Here is a 17,879-nt window from a genome sequence, read left to right as displayed (position 1 = left end):
GGCATACTATGAATCAAAGTGACACTAGTGGAAAATGACTCATTTGCATCGCACATTTAAGGTCATTTGCGTCGCACATTGCGCGACGCAAAAGGTCGCGACGCAAATGACTTAAAGTCATTTGCGTCGCACAAAAGTGCGACGCAAATAACTCTCATTTGCCACGCACATTAGCTTAATGTGCGTGGCAAATGACCTTTTGGCGCCAAAAAAAAATAAGTCATTTGCGTCGCACATTAAGCTAATGTGCGACGCAAATGACTTTGAATTTTGTAAAAAAATAGGTTTCATTTTAATATATATATATATATATATATATATATATATATATATATATATATATATATATATATATATATATATATATATATATATATATATTAAAATGAAACCTATTATATAGTGAGTTCAGCAAGGCAACGAGCAACAGAGCAAAAATGTGAGTTCTGAATACGACACACCAGTACGTTTTAGAGATGGAAAAGGCTTCCAAGTGGCTGAAAGTAGCACCAAACACTTGTAACAGACACAATATATTCTTTTGGGGAACAGGCAAACCGCCACATATGGCTGTCTTAACTCATTCGATACAAGCATAACTGTATAATCACCTTGACTCATACTCTAGTGTTAAGTGTTAACAGAATAACTGATCTAGGCAAGAACCTAGAATCAAAATTAATCACTTCAACAAGAAAGCAATCATGTAACCATATGGGCAAACTGATAATAAAAGACAAAAAGAAGAGCAGCTGCAGCTCAGTCCTGGAATAATCAGCTGCAGCTCCTAGAATGGAAAGAAGAGCAGCCATCCCAACAATCTCCTTCTTGCTACGAGTCCCAACAGCAATAGCAGCTCCAACTATAGCACCTGCACCTGCAACATTAACCTGCACAAGAAGACCTACTCAATTCGTATTGGATCAAGGGTCTCCAACTATTTTCAGTGTAGGCATATGCAGACATGCAGTACAGAATGTGCAGCTGATAAAATGAACAAGTAACAATAAGGAGTACTCCGTAATGTTAAGACTTAAGAGCATCTGAAATATTCTAAGGAGGCGGATCAGCAGGACAACTAATTGCCTAGCTTTCACTAATTTGTTAAAAGCTGCTGCCTTGCAGCTAAACAGACAATAATTCACGGTTAAGTGTCTTGATCACCCCCATGTAGATATTCACGGTTCTTATCTTTTAATGTTACAATCAATCCATTTTGGGACTTATCACTCGAGACACGGATGTAATTACCAACAAACTCAACCTCATAAGTTAGGGAACTCTTTGGGTGGGTGGGTTGGGTTGTGGACGAAGTGATTTATCCTACGAAGAAACTCACATCTGAAAAATCGGATGTCCTAAACAGCTCTCCTAAGGCAAGCAGGTCATACATAAACGCTTCCAGAACAATAATAGTTCACAAAGAATATAAATAATGAACTTCAAAGTATAGAAATATTAAATCTATGCATATCATAAACAATTCAACAACAATTTTTTTTGACTTCAGCTGCTTGGTACAATTTCTTTCAGAAGAAACTTATTCTGGTTTAAGATCCAAAAAGAAAAATTATAGTTACTAATCACAAGATAGCAATGGCTAATTACCTGATTCAGTACATGTTTATGGGTTTCATACTCAGCTGCAACAAATGCAAACACCTGCAGCAAAAATTACAGAAGCGCAAAAATCAAATTAAATTCAATTACCCCCCTTTTCTCCTTTGAATCCAATTGCACAAAAATCAGCAGTTCAGAGGAACCAAATTACGAAAATGCATGAGTAATTACATGAAATAAATCAATCAGATTAATCTAATTAAAAGATGAAGAAATTACGTTGTGCCCATCTTCTAAGAGGATGCGAGGGAGGGCGAGAGGTTCTGGGTTGTCGAGCAAGGCTGCACAAGCCAGGAAAGCGCGCGGGATCGCGCAAGTGTTGCGGGGACGCTTCGTAGTTACCCTGCTTCGTGCTGGTGGCTGGCTGGGGTGCTGAGGCCGCTGACGAACAGAGATGAAAGAGCAGGCCGGTGGTCGACGGTGAGGGTATAAGCGATTACGCCGGCGCTGCAAGGGTTGATTGGCTGGGTTTTGCGTCACCGCCCAATTGATTTGGGGGTTTTCTGGTGCTGGGTTTTGTTTTTTCAATCCCGCACTATCTCTTTTGGGGTTTTTTGGTTTTATATTTCGAGATCGAGATGAAGATAGGTTGGTTAGAGGAGATTTCAGGTGAAGTAGCCGTTGAAAATGGAGTTTCTAGGAAGAGGATGAGAGAGAAAGTGAGGAGCTGAGCGGCGAAATTAATGTAGGGTTCTATCATATCTGAAATAATGTTTGAGGAATATGGCAGGCACTGCGTCGCACATTTGTTAATCTGCGAGGCAAATGACTTTGGGATGCCCCCAGAGTCATTTGCGTCGCAGATTAACAAATGTGCGACGCACTTGATTGAGTTATTTGCCTCGCAGCTTTGTTAATCTGCGACGCAAATGACTCTGGGGGGCATCTTAGAGTCATTTTCCTCGCAGTTTAACAAAGTTGCGACGCAAATGACTAAATTTTATTCTAAAATTTGTCATTTGCGTCACATGTTCAGAATGGCGTGGCAAATGCGGGGACGCAAATAAGCGTTTTTCTACTAGTGTGAGTGTTCATAGATTGAAAGAATGGATTTTCCTCCTATCTTTGATAGGATATGATGTTGTTGTGTAACAAGGCCTCTCGGAGAGTTAGATACTGTAAAATGCATGGTCGTGCTCAGAATGGTTAAGGCTTAACCTTCTGCAAAAGTTTAACAATTGAGCTCTATAATTCGAGAATAACTTATGGACCTAATAAGGATGGCTTGGATCTTACCTTATGTTCAGTAAGTAACACTAAGTGACAAAGGAATGTGAATGCACACTTGTCTGAATGACAAGTGGGAGACTGAAGGAAATATGTCCTTCACCCAAGGTGCATTAAGTCTAATACCAAGGTTCAGATTAATTGCGAACAATTAATTCAGTGAGATCAAGTGATCGGAACAGCTAGCTGGAGCAATGCTTCCGATCAGTGAGTTCTAATGAATATTAAACTCACAGCTTACTCTTGACTGAACCTACAAGGTCACACCAATGACACGTAACAGATCACCGGATTAAATGAATCGGAAATTCATTTAATAGCTTTTCGAGAATTAGTTGGAAAAACGTATTATACGATGCAACCTTGCATCTGAATCATATATCGTATCGCGAATATTCGTAAGCTAGGCGAAACGAATAAATCGTATCGTATGACGGTGATTCGTCGTATACGAAACGATAAATAATATATCGGAAATATATTAATCACGAATACGAAGAGCGGCCCACGAGCCGAGTGCAAGAAGCACTCAAGGCCCATGGGCGCGCTGGACAAGCAAGCAAGGCCACGGCAACACGGCAGCGCTGGCCCATGGCCGAGCGAGCTGCGCGCGGGCCGATGCAGCGACACAGCCACAGCAGCGAGGCCCATGGCCCAGCTCGCTGTGCTCGTCTTGCGCGGGGCTTGCTGGCCGGCCATGCCTTATGGCTTGGTCGGTTAGTAAGGTTATGTTAATAACCTTTAACCCCTTTTCCAACACAACACAATTCAGTCACACAAAAACCCTAGAGTCACAGAGATCCCTAATTCTCTCTGTGCCTCCAAAGTGTGTTCATCCCAAAAGGCAAAAACTCTTGATCGATTGCCTAAGCTACGATAATCAAGACGGATCTGATCGTGTCGGTGAACCAAGTAGAGGAACGACAAGTGGAGTTCTAAGTTCGTGTTAGTTGACAATTTGTGGAAAACACGCTTCAACTGTAAGTCTGCTTGATCTGTGCTTTATACATGCTTCCTGGCTTTGGGGATTGTTTCCGCACATGTTATTATGTTTAACCGTATTCCCCTACAGTTTCGAACCTCAAATTCAGATTGCCAATTCCAATCTCAAATTCAAATGTCCAAATTCATGCCGGCGTAATGCCAACTTTTCAACTCAATCTTTCAAACTTCAAGACCAAATTCCTAAGTTCAATCTTTCAAACTTCAAGTCCTATACTCAAAATTTCAAGTTCCAAATTCATGCCGGCATAATGCCGACTTTTCCATTCCAAATTTCAAACCTCAAGTTCGAAGTCCTAAATTCAATCTTCCAAATCTCAAGTCCCATATTCGAAACTTTTCAATTCCAAATCCATGATGGCGTAGTGCCGGATTTTCCTCATTCAATCTCAAATTCAAAATTCCATGATCAAACACTTCAAAATTCAAAGTCCACGGCGGCATGATGCCGGACTTTCGAAATTCCAAATCCAATGTATCAAATCCATGGCGGCGTAATGCCGGGATTTTCAAAACTCAAAGCCTCATACCCTATACAAAAATGCGTCTTTCCATTTCAAAGTTCAAACTCCGAATCAAATCCAAATTTCGAATGCATCTTCAAGCTACAAAAAAAAAAAATCCTTGTCTTCCATTGTTCCCAAATACAAAATTCAAAATGTTTCCAATGGGTTGAAAATCCCTTGAAATAATACAAGTCCAATTGTCCAACGGGTTGAAAATCCCCTGAAATAATACAAATTCAAATTCCACATTCTATCTTCGGGTTGAAATTCCCCTAAAATACTTCGAAATCCAACGGGTTGAAGTTCCCCTAAAATACTTCGAAATCCAACGGGTTGAAATTCCCCTAAAATACTTCGAAATCCAACGGGTTGAAACTCCCCTAAAATACTTCGAAATCCAATGGGTTGAAATTCCACTAAAATATTCCAAGATCCAATGGGTTGAAATTCCCCTAAAATATTGACGGGTTGAAATTCCCTTGAAATAATACAAAATAAATTCCCTTTCAATCGGGTTAAAACTCCCCTGAAATAATACAATATCCAATCTTCTAAAATATTTCCAATGGGTTGAAAATCCCTCGAAATAATACAAGTCCAATTTCCAAATTCTCAATGGGTTGAAATCCCCCTAAAATAGTCCGAGTTCAATATTCCAAGTTCTAGTACAAGGAGGAAACCTCCACAAAAGAATGAAGCTCCTCTCAAATATTTCCAACGGGTTGCGAATCCCGAATACAAATACAAAATCCAAAATCCTGAATCTTCGGAGTGGCACTTAGAGTGAAGGTTAGGTCTCATTCATTGCATGCATATCATATCATGTGTCGGGAAGTCCAAGTTCTAAAATTCAAATCATGTGGTAACTAGGTGCTCGGACTCATTCTCTCAGAATCCTATTCAAGATGACTTCACTAGCAACGGTTGTAGCAGAGCTCTATGAACGTATTGAAGAAGCTGAGGCTCGCATAAGGGCTCTCAAAGACAATCAAGAAACTCTTTTCCATGCCATGGATCCTTTCGAGGTAGAGGAAATCTTTCATAACCAAAGGCCTGTGCCGCGCCTTGTGCAGCCAAGTGAAAACCCGGAATCCGAATTACCTCAAGAAGATATTTGTGGGATATGGGCCAACGACGATGAAGACACATATCAGGACCCTCCTATTGAGAACATCTCTGACGATGAATGCCAAGAAACTGTGAACGCCGACTGGTACTTGGACCCTAAGGCAGAAAACAGTGTTCAGGTAATGACCAGATCCGGTCGAATTCAAGAGCTAGTCACCAGAACGACACTCGCTGCTACCATCCCTCTACCCACCGAGGAGAATCCTTTGATCAAGCAATTGAAGCGCACTAAGGCAGAGTTTAATATTTGGCAACTCATGGCTTCCTCCGTGGAACATCGCACTTCTCTAATCAATGCTCTTGTCAAGTTGAATGTCACCCCAGAAGTCACTCCCGACGAGCTGATCGGGTTACTTACAAATCTGGAAGAAGGAATTACCTTTACGAATGAAGACCTCCCACCTGAGGGGGCAAGCCATCACAAGGATCTCTATCTGACTGTTGAATACAAAGACAAAATCATCCCCATGACTTTAGTGGACAATGGATCAGCCATCAACGTGTGTCCTCTTCGCACTACTTAAAATTTGGGTTTCACCCCTAGTGACTTTTCTAGTTCCTCCCAAGGTGTTCGCGCCTATGACAACACTCGTCGGGAAGCAATGGGAACTCTCACTCTTCTACTCCGCACAGGCCCAATCGAGCGTAAAGTGAGCTTTCAAGTGCTCAACATCAAAGCAAGTTTCAATCTCCTTTTGGGGAGGCCTTGGATCCATGACCTCAAAGCTGTGCCATCCTCACTACATCAGAAAGTCCGAATGGAGGTCCAAGGAAGTGTCATTACTCTAAATGCATCCCATCCAAGAACCAAGATAGCCGACACGGCTCTGATATTAATAGAACATGATGACAATGGTGAAGACCTTTGGGGGTTCAGTGCCGAAGTTGGAGCCATTGAGTCCAAAATGAATCCCATGGCAAGGCGCATGATGATCAAGCGTGGGCGCTTCTTGGGCACTACTCTGCCACCGCCTACCGAGTCTCCTTTCAAGACTCATGGACAGACTGACTGTTGTGGTCTAGGATGCAAGCCAACTAAGTTCGATAACAAGCAGCAAAAGGCTAAGCTAAGAGCCCATCGAGATGGCAACGATCAATTCAAAATACTTCCCCATCAACGTACACTCAATGTGCAATTCACAAAAGAAGGAGAGGATGACTTGTACTTTGACTTTCCAGAGCCTTTCTACGACACTTCAAGAGGGATTCTATACCCTGGATTCGAGATCTTTCAAGACCGTCACTTCCTCAAGGATGCTCCTCCGATACAAGACAAGGCCCCCCTTGAATGCCTTGATTCATCAGCTTTTGGTCTCTTGTTTGGCCAAGAAGTAACACCAATCATTTCCGAAGATACTATGGTCCAAATGATCACTCAAATCGAAGATTTTGATCCATCTAAGCTAATTACTCCAAGTGAGAAGATGATCAATGGCTGGAGAAAGTCCCTCAAGATATCTGCTCCAAATGGAAAAATGTTCAAGATTAATGTGGGCGAAGGATATATGATGAGCGAGTCCGAGTCAGAGGATGAGTCTGGATTCGAGTCTAGTAATGAATCTAAGAGTCTAGGGCTAGAGTCTTGCATCAATCGAGAGCCTCTAAAGGCCGAGCTTCAAGTCAAAATTGTCGATGTAATGATTGCCAATTTCAATAACACTTCAATTTCCTCTTACTCTTTGAGTCCAAATTCAAAACACACTTCTAATCCAAACAACTTTGTTTCACAAGAAACTGACCTTGAAATACTAAAAGCTATTGAAAATCATGAAAACAGGACGCCCATAATTGAGGAAACAGAAAAAGTTAACTTTTCTAACAACAGTGATTCAAAACTAGTTTAGATTGACTTAACTCTATCTCAAGCAGAGCGGGATGATCTTATCAAGCTACTTTCAGAGTACATAGACGTCTTCGCATGGTTCTATCATGTTATGCCAGGGGTTGATCCAAGCATCGGTCAGCATACAATTCCCCTCATTCAAGGTTCAAAACCCATCAAGCAGAAACTCCGTCGCATGAAACCGGACGTTTCCCTCAAAATTCAAGAAGAGGTCTCTAAGCAGCTAGAGGCCGGGTTTATTCGAGGAAGCCAAATATCCAGAGTGGATTGAAAATGTCATCCCAGTTCCAAAGAAAGACGGCAAAGTACGAATGTGTGTGGACTACAGAGATCTTAACAAGGCCAGCCCTAAAGACGGTTTTCCATTGCCTCTCATCGACATCTTGGTCGACAACACCCAAATCATGCCTTACTGTCTTTTATGGACGGGTATGCAGCCTACAATCAGATTCCCATGGCAGAGGAGGACATGGAGAAGACAACCTTCATCACTCAGTGGGGTACATATTGCGATACAGTTATGCCATTCGGACTAAAGAACGAAGGGTCTACGTATCAAAGAACAACCACATCCATCATGAGTGATATGATTCACAGGGAAATTGAGGTATATGTTGACGACATGATTGTCAAGTCCAAAGAGAGACATGAGTATACCTCAGTACTTCGAAAGTTCTTCAATAGGCTCAGGCAATACAATATGAGGCTCAATCCTCAAAAATGCTCATTCGGGGTAACGTCAGGCAAGTTACTCGGATATGTCATAAGCTCTCGGGGCATCGAGGTTGATCCTTCACAAATAAAAGAAATTCTAGAGATGAAGCCACCAACGAATGAAAAGGAAATTCGGGGGTTTCTCGGCAAACTGCAATACATCAGTAGGTTCGTTTCGAAGCTCACTATAATCTGTGAACCGGTATTTCGAAAGCTCCGCAAAAGTGAGCCCAAAGTCTGGGATGAGGACTATCAACATGCGTTCGACATTATCAAAAATTACCTCTCCAACCCACCAGTTCTAAAACCATCCATGCCAGGGATTCCCCTCAGGCTCTACCTCACAACAACAGATTCAGCAATAGGGGCCATGCTCGCCCGGGAGATTGAAGGCAAGGAGAATGCCGTATACTACATAAGCAAAAGGTTGATCGAGTACGAAACCAGATACACTAAGCTCAAGAAACTCATCATTGCCTTGGTTTGGGCCACAAAGAAACTACAGCACTACATGCTCTCTCATACAGTCCTCTCAAGTACTTAGCAAAGCAGATCCTCTCAAGTACTTATTTGAAAAACCAGCTCTCAACTGACGGTTTTCCAGAAGGTTGGTCATGCTAGCAGAATTCGATCTCAAATACATCCCTCAATAATCCATCAAGCGTTCAGCAGTCTCAGACTTTCTAGCCGACTGTCCCATCGAGGCAGAAGAGGAGGATTACGACTTACCCGACGAGCAAATCTTAATGACAAGTGATGACAGTTGGTCGATGCATTTTGACGGTGCTTCAAATCAGAACGGATGTGGTATTGGAGTAAATCTAGTAGCCCCAGACGGCACCCACATTCCTATGTCAGCAAAACTTCAATTCAACGTCACAAATAATGCGGCAGAATGTGAAGCATGCATTATGGGCCTGGAAGCCGCTTTAGCATTGGGTGTCCAGAATCTTCGAGTCTTTGGGGATTCCTCCCTAATCATCAACCAAATTTCCGGCAAATGGAAAGTAAGGAGCGAATGCTTGGCCCCATACCAGTCCTATCTTGAGAAGTTGTCTGAGCAAGTAGAAGAGCTTCGCTATACATACATCCCGAGAGAGGAGAATCAATTTGCCGATGCACAAGAAAAACTGGCCTCAGTGATCAACATTCCAAATAACAAGGCTGAAATGCCACTTACAATTGAAACACGTCAAGAAACAGCATATGTCCATGCTATTGACGACATCGAGTCTGACAGAGACGAGCCCTGGTTTACAGACATTCAAGGGTATCTACAACATTCTGAATATCCCTCACACTTTTCAAGCAAGAGCCAGAGGGCTTTACGACTACAAAATCAGCCAATTTCGTCATAGAAGGCGGCATTCTATACAAGAGGTCCCCTAACGGCCCCAATCTTCGATGTGTTGACAAGCACGAAGCTCAAAGAGTCATGGACGCCGTACATGGCGTTGTTTGTGGCACCCCCAATCTTCGATTTCTTGACAAGCACGAAGCTCAAAGATGTTGTCCCTCAAGATCATCAGGGCTCGATATTACTAGACTACCCTAGAACGGGATTGCTACTTCTTTGTCAAGAGATGTCCTACCTACCAAAAGTGTGCGAATCTAAATCACATTCCCCCATCATTGCTACATTCTCAATCATCACCATGGCCATTCTCAGCTTGGGGTATCGACGTCATCGGCAAAGTCACTCCAACAGGCATCGGGGGTCATGAGTCACTACTACAAAAATGGCTTAAGAAACCGCATAAAATAGGTCAAAGAGACCGAAGATAACGCGGTGCCTAGGTAGTTGGTCTCTTTCCATAAGAAACCGGATTTATGGCACGGTTTCTTAGGTCAGGAAAAGACACCAGTTACTTTAAAAATATGGTTTCTTTGATAAGTTCATAATCAGTTTTATACGGTAGATAAGAGACCGGATGTGTTGGAAATTCAGTTTCTTTACTATATCTAAGAAACTAAATTTTTTATATAATCGGTCTCTTTGCCTCAATATTTATTTAAAAATAATTAGCAACACAAAAAATTAATTATTGTTATTCCCATGTATATAGAATTCAGTAGCGGTTATAATAAACTAAATCAAAACCAATCAACCAAAATAATAAAGCTATAGGTTCTGTTCATCACTATACTACTGCCAAGTACAAAAGACGGAGTATAAAGTCAAGTATATAGGTTATGTTCATCAGCAATAAGGCTACTAAATAGACGACACAATGTTCTTTATTGAAAAGTCTCCAAGTAATAAACAAATCGAAATAGTTTATGTAGGGGAATACAGCTAAACATAATAACATCTGCGGAACAATCCCCAAAGCCAAGAAACATGTATAAAGCACAGATTAAGAAAACTTACATTCGAAGGGTGTTTTCCACAATAACCTGTCAACGAACACGAACAAAGAACTCCACTTGTCGTTCCTCTACTTGGTTCACCGACACGTTCAGATCCGTCTTGATTATCGTAGCTTAGACAATTTATCAAGATACTTTGCTTTTGGGAAGAACTCACTTTGGAGGCACAGAGAGAATTAGGGTTCTCTGTGTCTAGGGTTTGAGTAGTATGAATTGTGTGTTGGAATAATACAATTTGCCTATTGTATTAATGATGTAACCGGCCAAGAACCAAAGACCCTTGACCGGCCACATCACGCAAGCACACGGACCACATAGCCCCGCACAGCGACACACTGCAGGCCGAAGCCCACAGCGCGCGCGCCGAGCAGCTGGGCCGTGGGCCTGCTCGCTTCGCGCTGTGTTGCTTGCTGTGCGTGCTCGTCCAATGGGATGGCCTTGCTCGCCTTTGCTCGCGAGCTTGCTGGCTCGTTGGGCCTTGCAGGCTTACGTGCTTGGCTCGATGGGCCGGCAACTCCGATGCCCTTCTTATTCGCGATTTAATATATTTCCGATATATTATTTATCGTTTCGTATACGATGAATCACCGTCGTCCGATACGATTTATTCGTGTCGCCCAGCTTACGAATATTCGCGATACGATATACGATTATGATGAAGGTCGTATCGTATAATACGTTTCCAACTAATTCCCGAAAAGCTATTAAATGAATTTCCGATTCATTTAATCCGTTGATCCGTTACGTGTCATTGGTGTGACCTTGTAGGTTCAGTCAAGAGTAAGTTGTGAGTTCAATATCCATTAGAACTCACTGATCGGAAGCATTGCTCCAGCTAGCTGTTCCGATCACTTGATCTCACTGAATTAATTGTTCGCAATTAATCTGAACCTTGGTATTAGACTTAATGCACCTTAGGTGAAGGACATATTTCTTTCAGTTTATTTATTCAAACAATAAGCTAAGTAACAAATGAAATTAATCACACAAAAAAAATCTATAATCAGCCCCATTCGTAAGACATTAAAGAAATTAGCAACAAAATTTAAAAATTAAAATTTCATAGGTTAATTAAAGGGTTTTCAGCCGTAGAGACCCGGTTTTTTGGCAACACATGAGATTAATGTGATCTTGTAATCTGATTGGGTGCGTACATTGCAGATCTGATCACACCCTCAACTGATGAGTCTACTCGATTGATGCTTCTCCGCTTCACCGTTTCTAAACGCAGTATGAGTCTGCTCTAGGATTTATGTCGCCGACCTTGGAATCGACTCAAAGAGGTTGGTGACCGGATCTCCAACACTATACTACTGGCCTGGTGTGCGATGGACCGATGGTTAGCGAAGTACTCTTCACCCACTCACCGCCATATACGTTTCCATTCTCACAAGCGACCTCATCATTGTAGATTAGATAAATAAATCTATGGATATATAGTAGAAATTGGAGAAGATGAAGCATATGAAGGAGAGGAAGAAAAAGATGGGCGAAGGAAGTGGGTGATTGAATATGTAGAACATATCAAAATTTTATTTTATGTACGGGTGGAGATGAAACCAACTAACCATAAATACTAATGATAAGTGTTCCTATAAGTTTTTTTTATTTTCCGGAAAAGATAAAGAATACTCTATAAATATCTATTTAGCAGTTGTTGGAACGCTCATTTAACAGTTATTCTTTTTTTTGTTTTTGATAAAACATTTAACAGTTATTCTTAGGAAATTTTGGTATTTACTACCTTTAAAATACACCACTTTTGCATTTACTACCTTATGAAATTTTTATTTTAAATTACTACCTTAAACTTCCAGATTTTTTTTATTCACTACCACTTTACAGTTTTCTCATTTTAAAATTAAGATATCTCTTTCGTTTCTTAATCGTTTAAAGTGATTCGAAGTTCATTATTTTCCTTTTTCTATAGGGATTTCATTGAGAACGTCATTTCAAAAAAAATCGTTTGATAATTCATAAATATTTTAAACTTTTAAAAACAATATTTAATTTGTTTAAACTTTTACGAAATGTTAAAAAGTAAGATCCATATGGAATCCTTACATATAAATGAGAAGAATGAGTTTTGAATCACTTAATATGATTAAGAAACGAAAGAGATATCTCAATTTTAAAATGAGAAAACTGTAAAATGGTAGTGAATACAAAAAAAATGAAACTTTAAGGTAGTAATTTAAAATAAAATTTTCATAAGGTAGTAAATACAAAAGTGGTGTATTTTTAAGGTAGTAAATACCAAAAAATCCTTATTCTTATATTTAATGATAATGTTTTTTATTTTTTTCTTCTAAGAAACCAGCTATCTCTCGTATAAGGTTTCTTGATTTAAGAAACCAAATTATAATGATAAATGGTTTCTTATTTTTCTTTTAAGGAACCAGATATATGTCATATAAGGTTTCTTTATATAAGAAACCAGATTATTTATATCTATGGTTCCGTATGAGTAGTTCCTTAGGCAATATTTGTAGTAGTGAGTTCATACTGGTCGCCATCGACTATTTCGCCAATGGGTTGAAGCCAGGTCATTCAAAGTGTTGGTTCCAAGCAAGTGGCCCAGTTCATACAAGAAAACATCATATGCAGATACGGAGTTCCTCACGAGTTCATTAGCGACCAGGGAACCCATTTTCAAGGAGAGTGTGAAGATCTATTCACCGAGTAAAAAATCCAGCATCATCGTTCTTCGCCTTACCGCCCACAAACTAATGGGGCATTCAAAGCAGCCAACAAAAATGTCAAAACCATCATCATGAAAATGAAAACCAATTACAAAGACTGGCCCCAGAAGCTGCACTTCGCATTATGGGGGTATCAAACTTCAATTTGCACTTCAACTGGTGCAACTCCATTTTCATTGGTCTATGGAATGGAAGCAGTACAACCTATCGAGCTGGAGATACCTTCTCTAAGGATAATCCTCGAAAGAAAAATACCAGAAGCTGCATGGGTACAAGCAAGGTATGATGAGCTAATCATGCTTGATGAGCATCGGCTTCAAGCCGCTCATCATTTACAAGTCTATTAGCGCCGTGTGGCCAGACATTTCAACAAGAGGGTCGGAACCCGAAACATCAAGGAAGGCGAGCTTTTCCTGAAAGCCCTTCGCAAAAGTGTCATGGACCCAAGGGGAAAATTCAAACCCAACTGGGCAGGACCATACATTGTCAAGAAAATCCTCTCCGGGGGAGCAGTCGAATTAACGGATGTCGATGGAACAGAATTCCGATCTCTGACAAACCTCGATCAACTCAAGAAGTTCTAGGTCTAAGTTCAGTGTTCAAATTCAAATCCAATTAAAAAAGTCTTATAAGGGTTAGAACTACGTCCGACCTGATTCCTTAACGGGACACGTAGGCAACCTCATTCCGAGGCCCGGCCACATTAATACAAAAAAAATTCAAAATTTCCTCAATTAAGGGCATCCTAAAAACCAAATTCAAAACTCAATGGTTGTTGTCTTTATTCCAAATGTGCCAATTCAAAGCAAAGCATGTTCAAGCGATATTTTACACAATAACCTATTTATTTGGCTCTAAGGCCTTCAAAGCTAATTAAAAAACAAGGTTGGAATCAAGTGAAGCAAAGTTCAAAGCCTTTTCACTTCCACTAAACACACTTCCTAAACACATTTTCTAAACACATCCCCTGGCTCATCCCGCAATCATTCATCAATCTTCCCTTTGCCCAAGCGGCGGGAGAAGGAACTTGCTAATCTTCCAAGACGGGAGAATGACGAACCTCCTTTGGACTCAGAACGGTCAAGCACTGGACGAGCGACACTCCCATCACCTTCCTCATAATCAGTTGATACAGGGCGTCTAGCTCTAGAACCTCGGACTCTAGCTGGTCCGGAGAGAGAAATGTCCCTCTGGCTTGGGTCGTTCATCCATACAATGTACCCCGCAGGCAGAGTATCAGGCTCAGGTGGGTATTGAACACTCAAGAATGGTTTGGCGACCCAGTACCGCCTCCAAACTTCAAGCGATTTGCATTCAGCGGAACAGGTTTCAGATGCTCTTCAGCACAGTCCTTCCTGTTTCAAGCCATACTGTCTCATCACTCTAGCAGGCGAGTAGAAGACCAACATTATGAGGCTTGTCACCCTCAAGGCAGTAGAACCTGGGGCATGTCTCATAGCAGCAATTCCCCACCAAGGAACTACCCACCTTATACAAGATCTAATCCCAGAGAGTGCGCATCGCCACTCATCCAATGAAAGTCGGCCATACACCATGGGCCGCACAGTGAACCCTTTTCTATTATAGCTTTCCATGTTCTCTGGTGGTGCCACCAGAATGAGCCTCTCCATAAGCCAGACCTTGGGGAGTATACAAAAAAAAAGCATTTCAAAATTCAACATTCAAAATACAAGTACAAATTCGATTTACAAGAAACTCCAGATCCTTACTTGGAGTAATACCGGGCTTCCCGACGGCAAAGAAGAGGGGTCCGACTTCAGCATATCAAGGCCCATCAATGTTTCGCCAATCACTAGCGGCATTGGGTCCCGTCCACTAGCAAATTGCTCTACAATCTCTATTAGGGAGGCATCACCATTACCAAACCCCTGTTTCGAAAAGAGGAAGCGAGCAAAGATACAAAAACTCAAGGCCCTCAAGCGGAAAGCCTTGGGGACATCAAGCCCAACAAAATAGGTGACAAGGAGGGACAAATCCACCCCTCTGCCATATACAACAGCACTCAAAAGTGGGGGCTTCAAGCCCAAATATCTTTCAAAACCCAAGAAAAACCCAAATATCTTCAACACTAGGCATGCATGGCTCCGACATAACGGGCCACCCCAATATGGCACTAAACTCTTCAGGGAGGGGACATACCTCATTATTTCCAAAGCGGAAGACATGATGGTTCGGATCCCAAGCCTTCATAGCAGCAAGAATAAAGTGCACATCAAGCTTTACAAACCGGAAGGAGGCGAGCACCCCAAGATGCATGCCATCGAGCTCCCTTTTCTCTAATTTGCCTAGCGAACCGAGCCAAGAGTTCAAGGCATTTTCAAAAGACATGGCCATTTTCTATTTCTTTTCGTGAGGAAGCAGTATACAAAGAAAAGCAGGGATGGATTGATGCAAAGTATGATCCGAAAAGCTCCCTATTTATACAAAAACCGGCCCTTATGAAAGTACACCGGCGCCAAGCGCAGGGGCCTGCAACAAAGGACAAGGCCACCGTCCCCTTTATGATTCCGAGTACGCACTCTTTAGTGCTTCGGACAGCAAAGTACAGTCTCAATTATTCAAGATTCCGAAGCCGCAAGCCGCGCAATTTCAAGCAATCCGAGTCAGCGCCTCGGACCGATTTCGGGTCAATCTGTTCAAAATTCAAGCATTCCAGTCCTAGATCGGCGTCCTAAGTCGAGTCTGCATATGCATCAGCAAAAGTTGAATATACTTTGACTTGCGCTTTTTCTAACCAAAAAACCTCAGTCAAAGTGGGGGCTTATAGTGGGTATGTACACCCGAAAAAATGGGAAATTTTTTTAAATTTTTCATGCACGCATATAGCTACAAATTTCAAAAACCACACAACGCATATAAAATTCAATTTTCAACCGTACAAAAACCAATTCTCAGCCATACAAGATCCAAAAATTCCAAACCTTACAAAATTCAATTTCAAAACCATACAACCATACAAAATCCAATTTCTAACTATACAAAACCCATACAAATACAATCCATACAAAAATCAACCAAGGCAAGCTGGAACTCGCTACCATGCAGGATCAGTCCGAGTCATCATCAGCCGTAATGTATACCACAAGCTCCTTACCCCTGTTTCGTCTCCTGTAGCACTCCAGATCCCGATCCACCTCTGTCTCAGGGGTACCAGGCTCTTGCTCCGTAATACAAAGAGTACCGGGAGAATGATAAGTTACCTGCTGAGGGGAAGGGTACTGATAAGGCTGCGGATCGCCATGAACTGGGGCTGCGCCCCAAAAATCTGGGTCTGACGCATCCTCTCCATCTCCTGCCAGTAAGTCCAAGGATCTAAACCCCAAGGCTGAGAGCCGCTCGCTCTGAAGTAATAGCCGGGAGGAGGTACAAAAGGCCTTGAACTGCTCGCGCCCCCAAAAGAATGCCTGGTAGGATCAACATATACAAAGGGGACACTTCCCCTATCAGCATCAGAATGCCTCTGATAAGTACCAGCACCGGACCCTTGTCCCAAATCCAAGCTCGGCTCTTCCTGCCCTCTCGAAATCTCCACCTAGACCTCCCTGTTAACAGGACCTCTGCGACCTCGACGAGCTCCTATACAAAGTACAAAATTCAAGAATCAGATATCCAAGTTCGTATATCTAGAGTATAAAATTTCACAGTCAATTAAAGCACCTCTCTGTCCCGGCCAGAAAGCTTCTGGGTCAGCTTGGCACAATGCCTCTTCAAAGAATCAATTAGAAGCATCCAGCGACGCACTCTCACCCGAGGCGCCTGCATACAAAATTCAAGATCAATTTCCAGATACAAGATTAAAATCAGTTTCAAGCAAATACAACAGTACTTACTGTGAGGGGGTCGAAAAAGCACGAGGCTAATGCGTGACCTCGTCCCTCGTGGGCGTGACGTTGTCAGATCAAGTGTAATTGGATTTCCTGTGAGTTTACACCCAATCGACTAGTAATATAGGAGTCGCCATTCAGTTTTTAACGACAATGAGAAAAACTGACAAAACCCGGTTATCGTGACATAAAGGGAGTGCAATTATGTTCGACCACGACGGCCATAGGTTCCCTTGTGATCCCTGGTGTGGGGATCGCTCAACGTACACCCGCAGGGCAGAGATTGAGAGTTCGGGGGACTGTAACTACCGAGAGGAGTGCTCATCGATAACTCCAGAGGCAGGTTATCCTTACTAGCTCAGCATAAATAATTGAAGGGACATGCGTTAAACTATTAAACTATTCTGAATTGATTTTAGCAATATGAAACACACAATACTAAATCGATCGTGATTATCTTATTTAAGGTACCTAGCATGATAATTCAATTGTCCAAGGTATTATCTTATTAGGCGTGATAGATCAATCAAGTTAATAGTTCGACAATTTTATAAAAGGGTGATGAAAGCGATTAAATCATATGAGGGACACATTACAACGCACCCTTGAGAGGTGCGTTACGGTTCTCAGAAAACTAACCACTTGGCTTTGCTATTTCTCCTTTTATTTAACGAATCCCGGTTTCCAAGCAATGTTCCAGTATTTAGGCTTAATTCATCAGCTACAAGGGGCAGGATGCGTTCTGTTCGACTTTTGGGTCGATTGCGACAGAACGCCGGATCAATTTCGCAGCGTGAAGCTAGGCTTAAGGCTAGATCCACTACTACAAAATGCATGTTTTTTCGACGCTTAGGGCTCGACGCATGGGGTACAGCGTTAGGCGAATATTATATTATCCGCTCTTCCTCGACGTCGTTCGCTG

General features: G+C 41.8%; 1 protein-coding gene across 1 annotated transcript; it reads right to left on the bottom strand.

Annotated features, from left to right (window-relative positions):
- Positions 1–502: 502 nt before the first annotated feature.
- On the bottom strand, positions 503–17,793 carry LOC130471555 (uncharacterized). The gene is made up of 6 exons (XM_056841749.1): positions 17,785–17,793; positions 16,605–16,709; positions 16,214–16,474; positions 1,840–2,256; positions 1,609–1,662; positions 503–890 (listed from the first exon to the last, which is right to left on the bottom strand). Exons 1-6 carry the CDS (start codon positions 17,791–17,793, stop codon positions 618–620), a joined length of 1,119 nt encoding a protein of 372 aa, XP_056697727.1. The 3' UTR covers positions 503–617.
- Between the last annotated feature and the right edge of the window lie 86 nt (positions 17,794–17,879).

This window comes from Spinacia oleracea, chromosome 4 (assembly GCF_020520425.1).
Source record: "Spinacia oleracea cultivar Varoflay chromosome 4, BTI_SOV_V1, whole genome shotgun sequence".
Lineage (NCBI taxonomy): Eukaryota > Viridiplantae > Streptophyta > Magnoliopsida > Caryophyllales > Amaranthaceae > Spinacia > Spinacia oleracea.
Note: the sequence above shows the minus strand (reverse complement) of the source record. Positions and strands in the feature narration are given on the sequence as shown.

Coding starts and splice junctions, on each gene's coding strand:
- LOC130471555 (XM_056841749.1), bottom strand. Junction 16,475..16,604: donor GGGACAAGGGTCCGGTGCTG/GTACTTATCAGA, acceptor CTATTACTTCAG/AGCGAGCGGCTCTCAGCCTT. Junction 2,257..16,213: donor ACAGGGGTAAGGAGCTTGTG/GTATACATTACG, acceptor TCCTCTTCCTAG/AAACTCCATTTTCAACGGCT.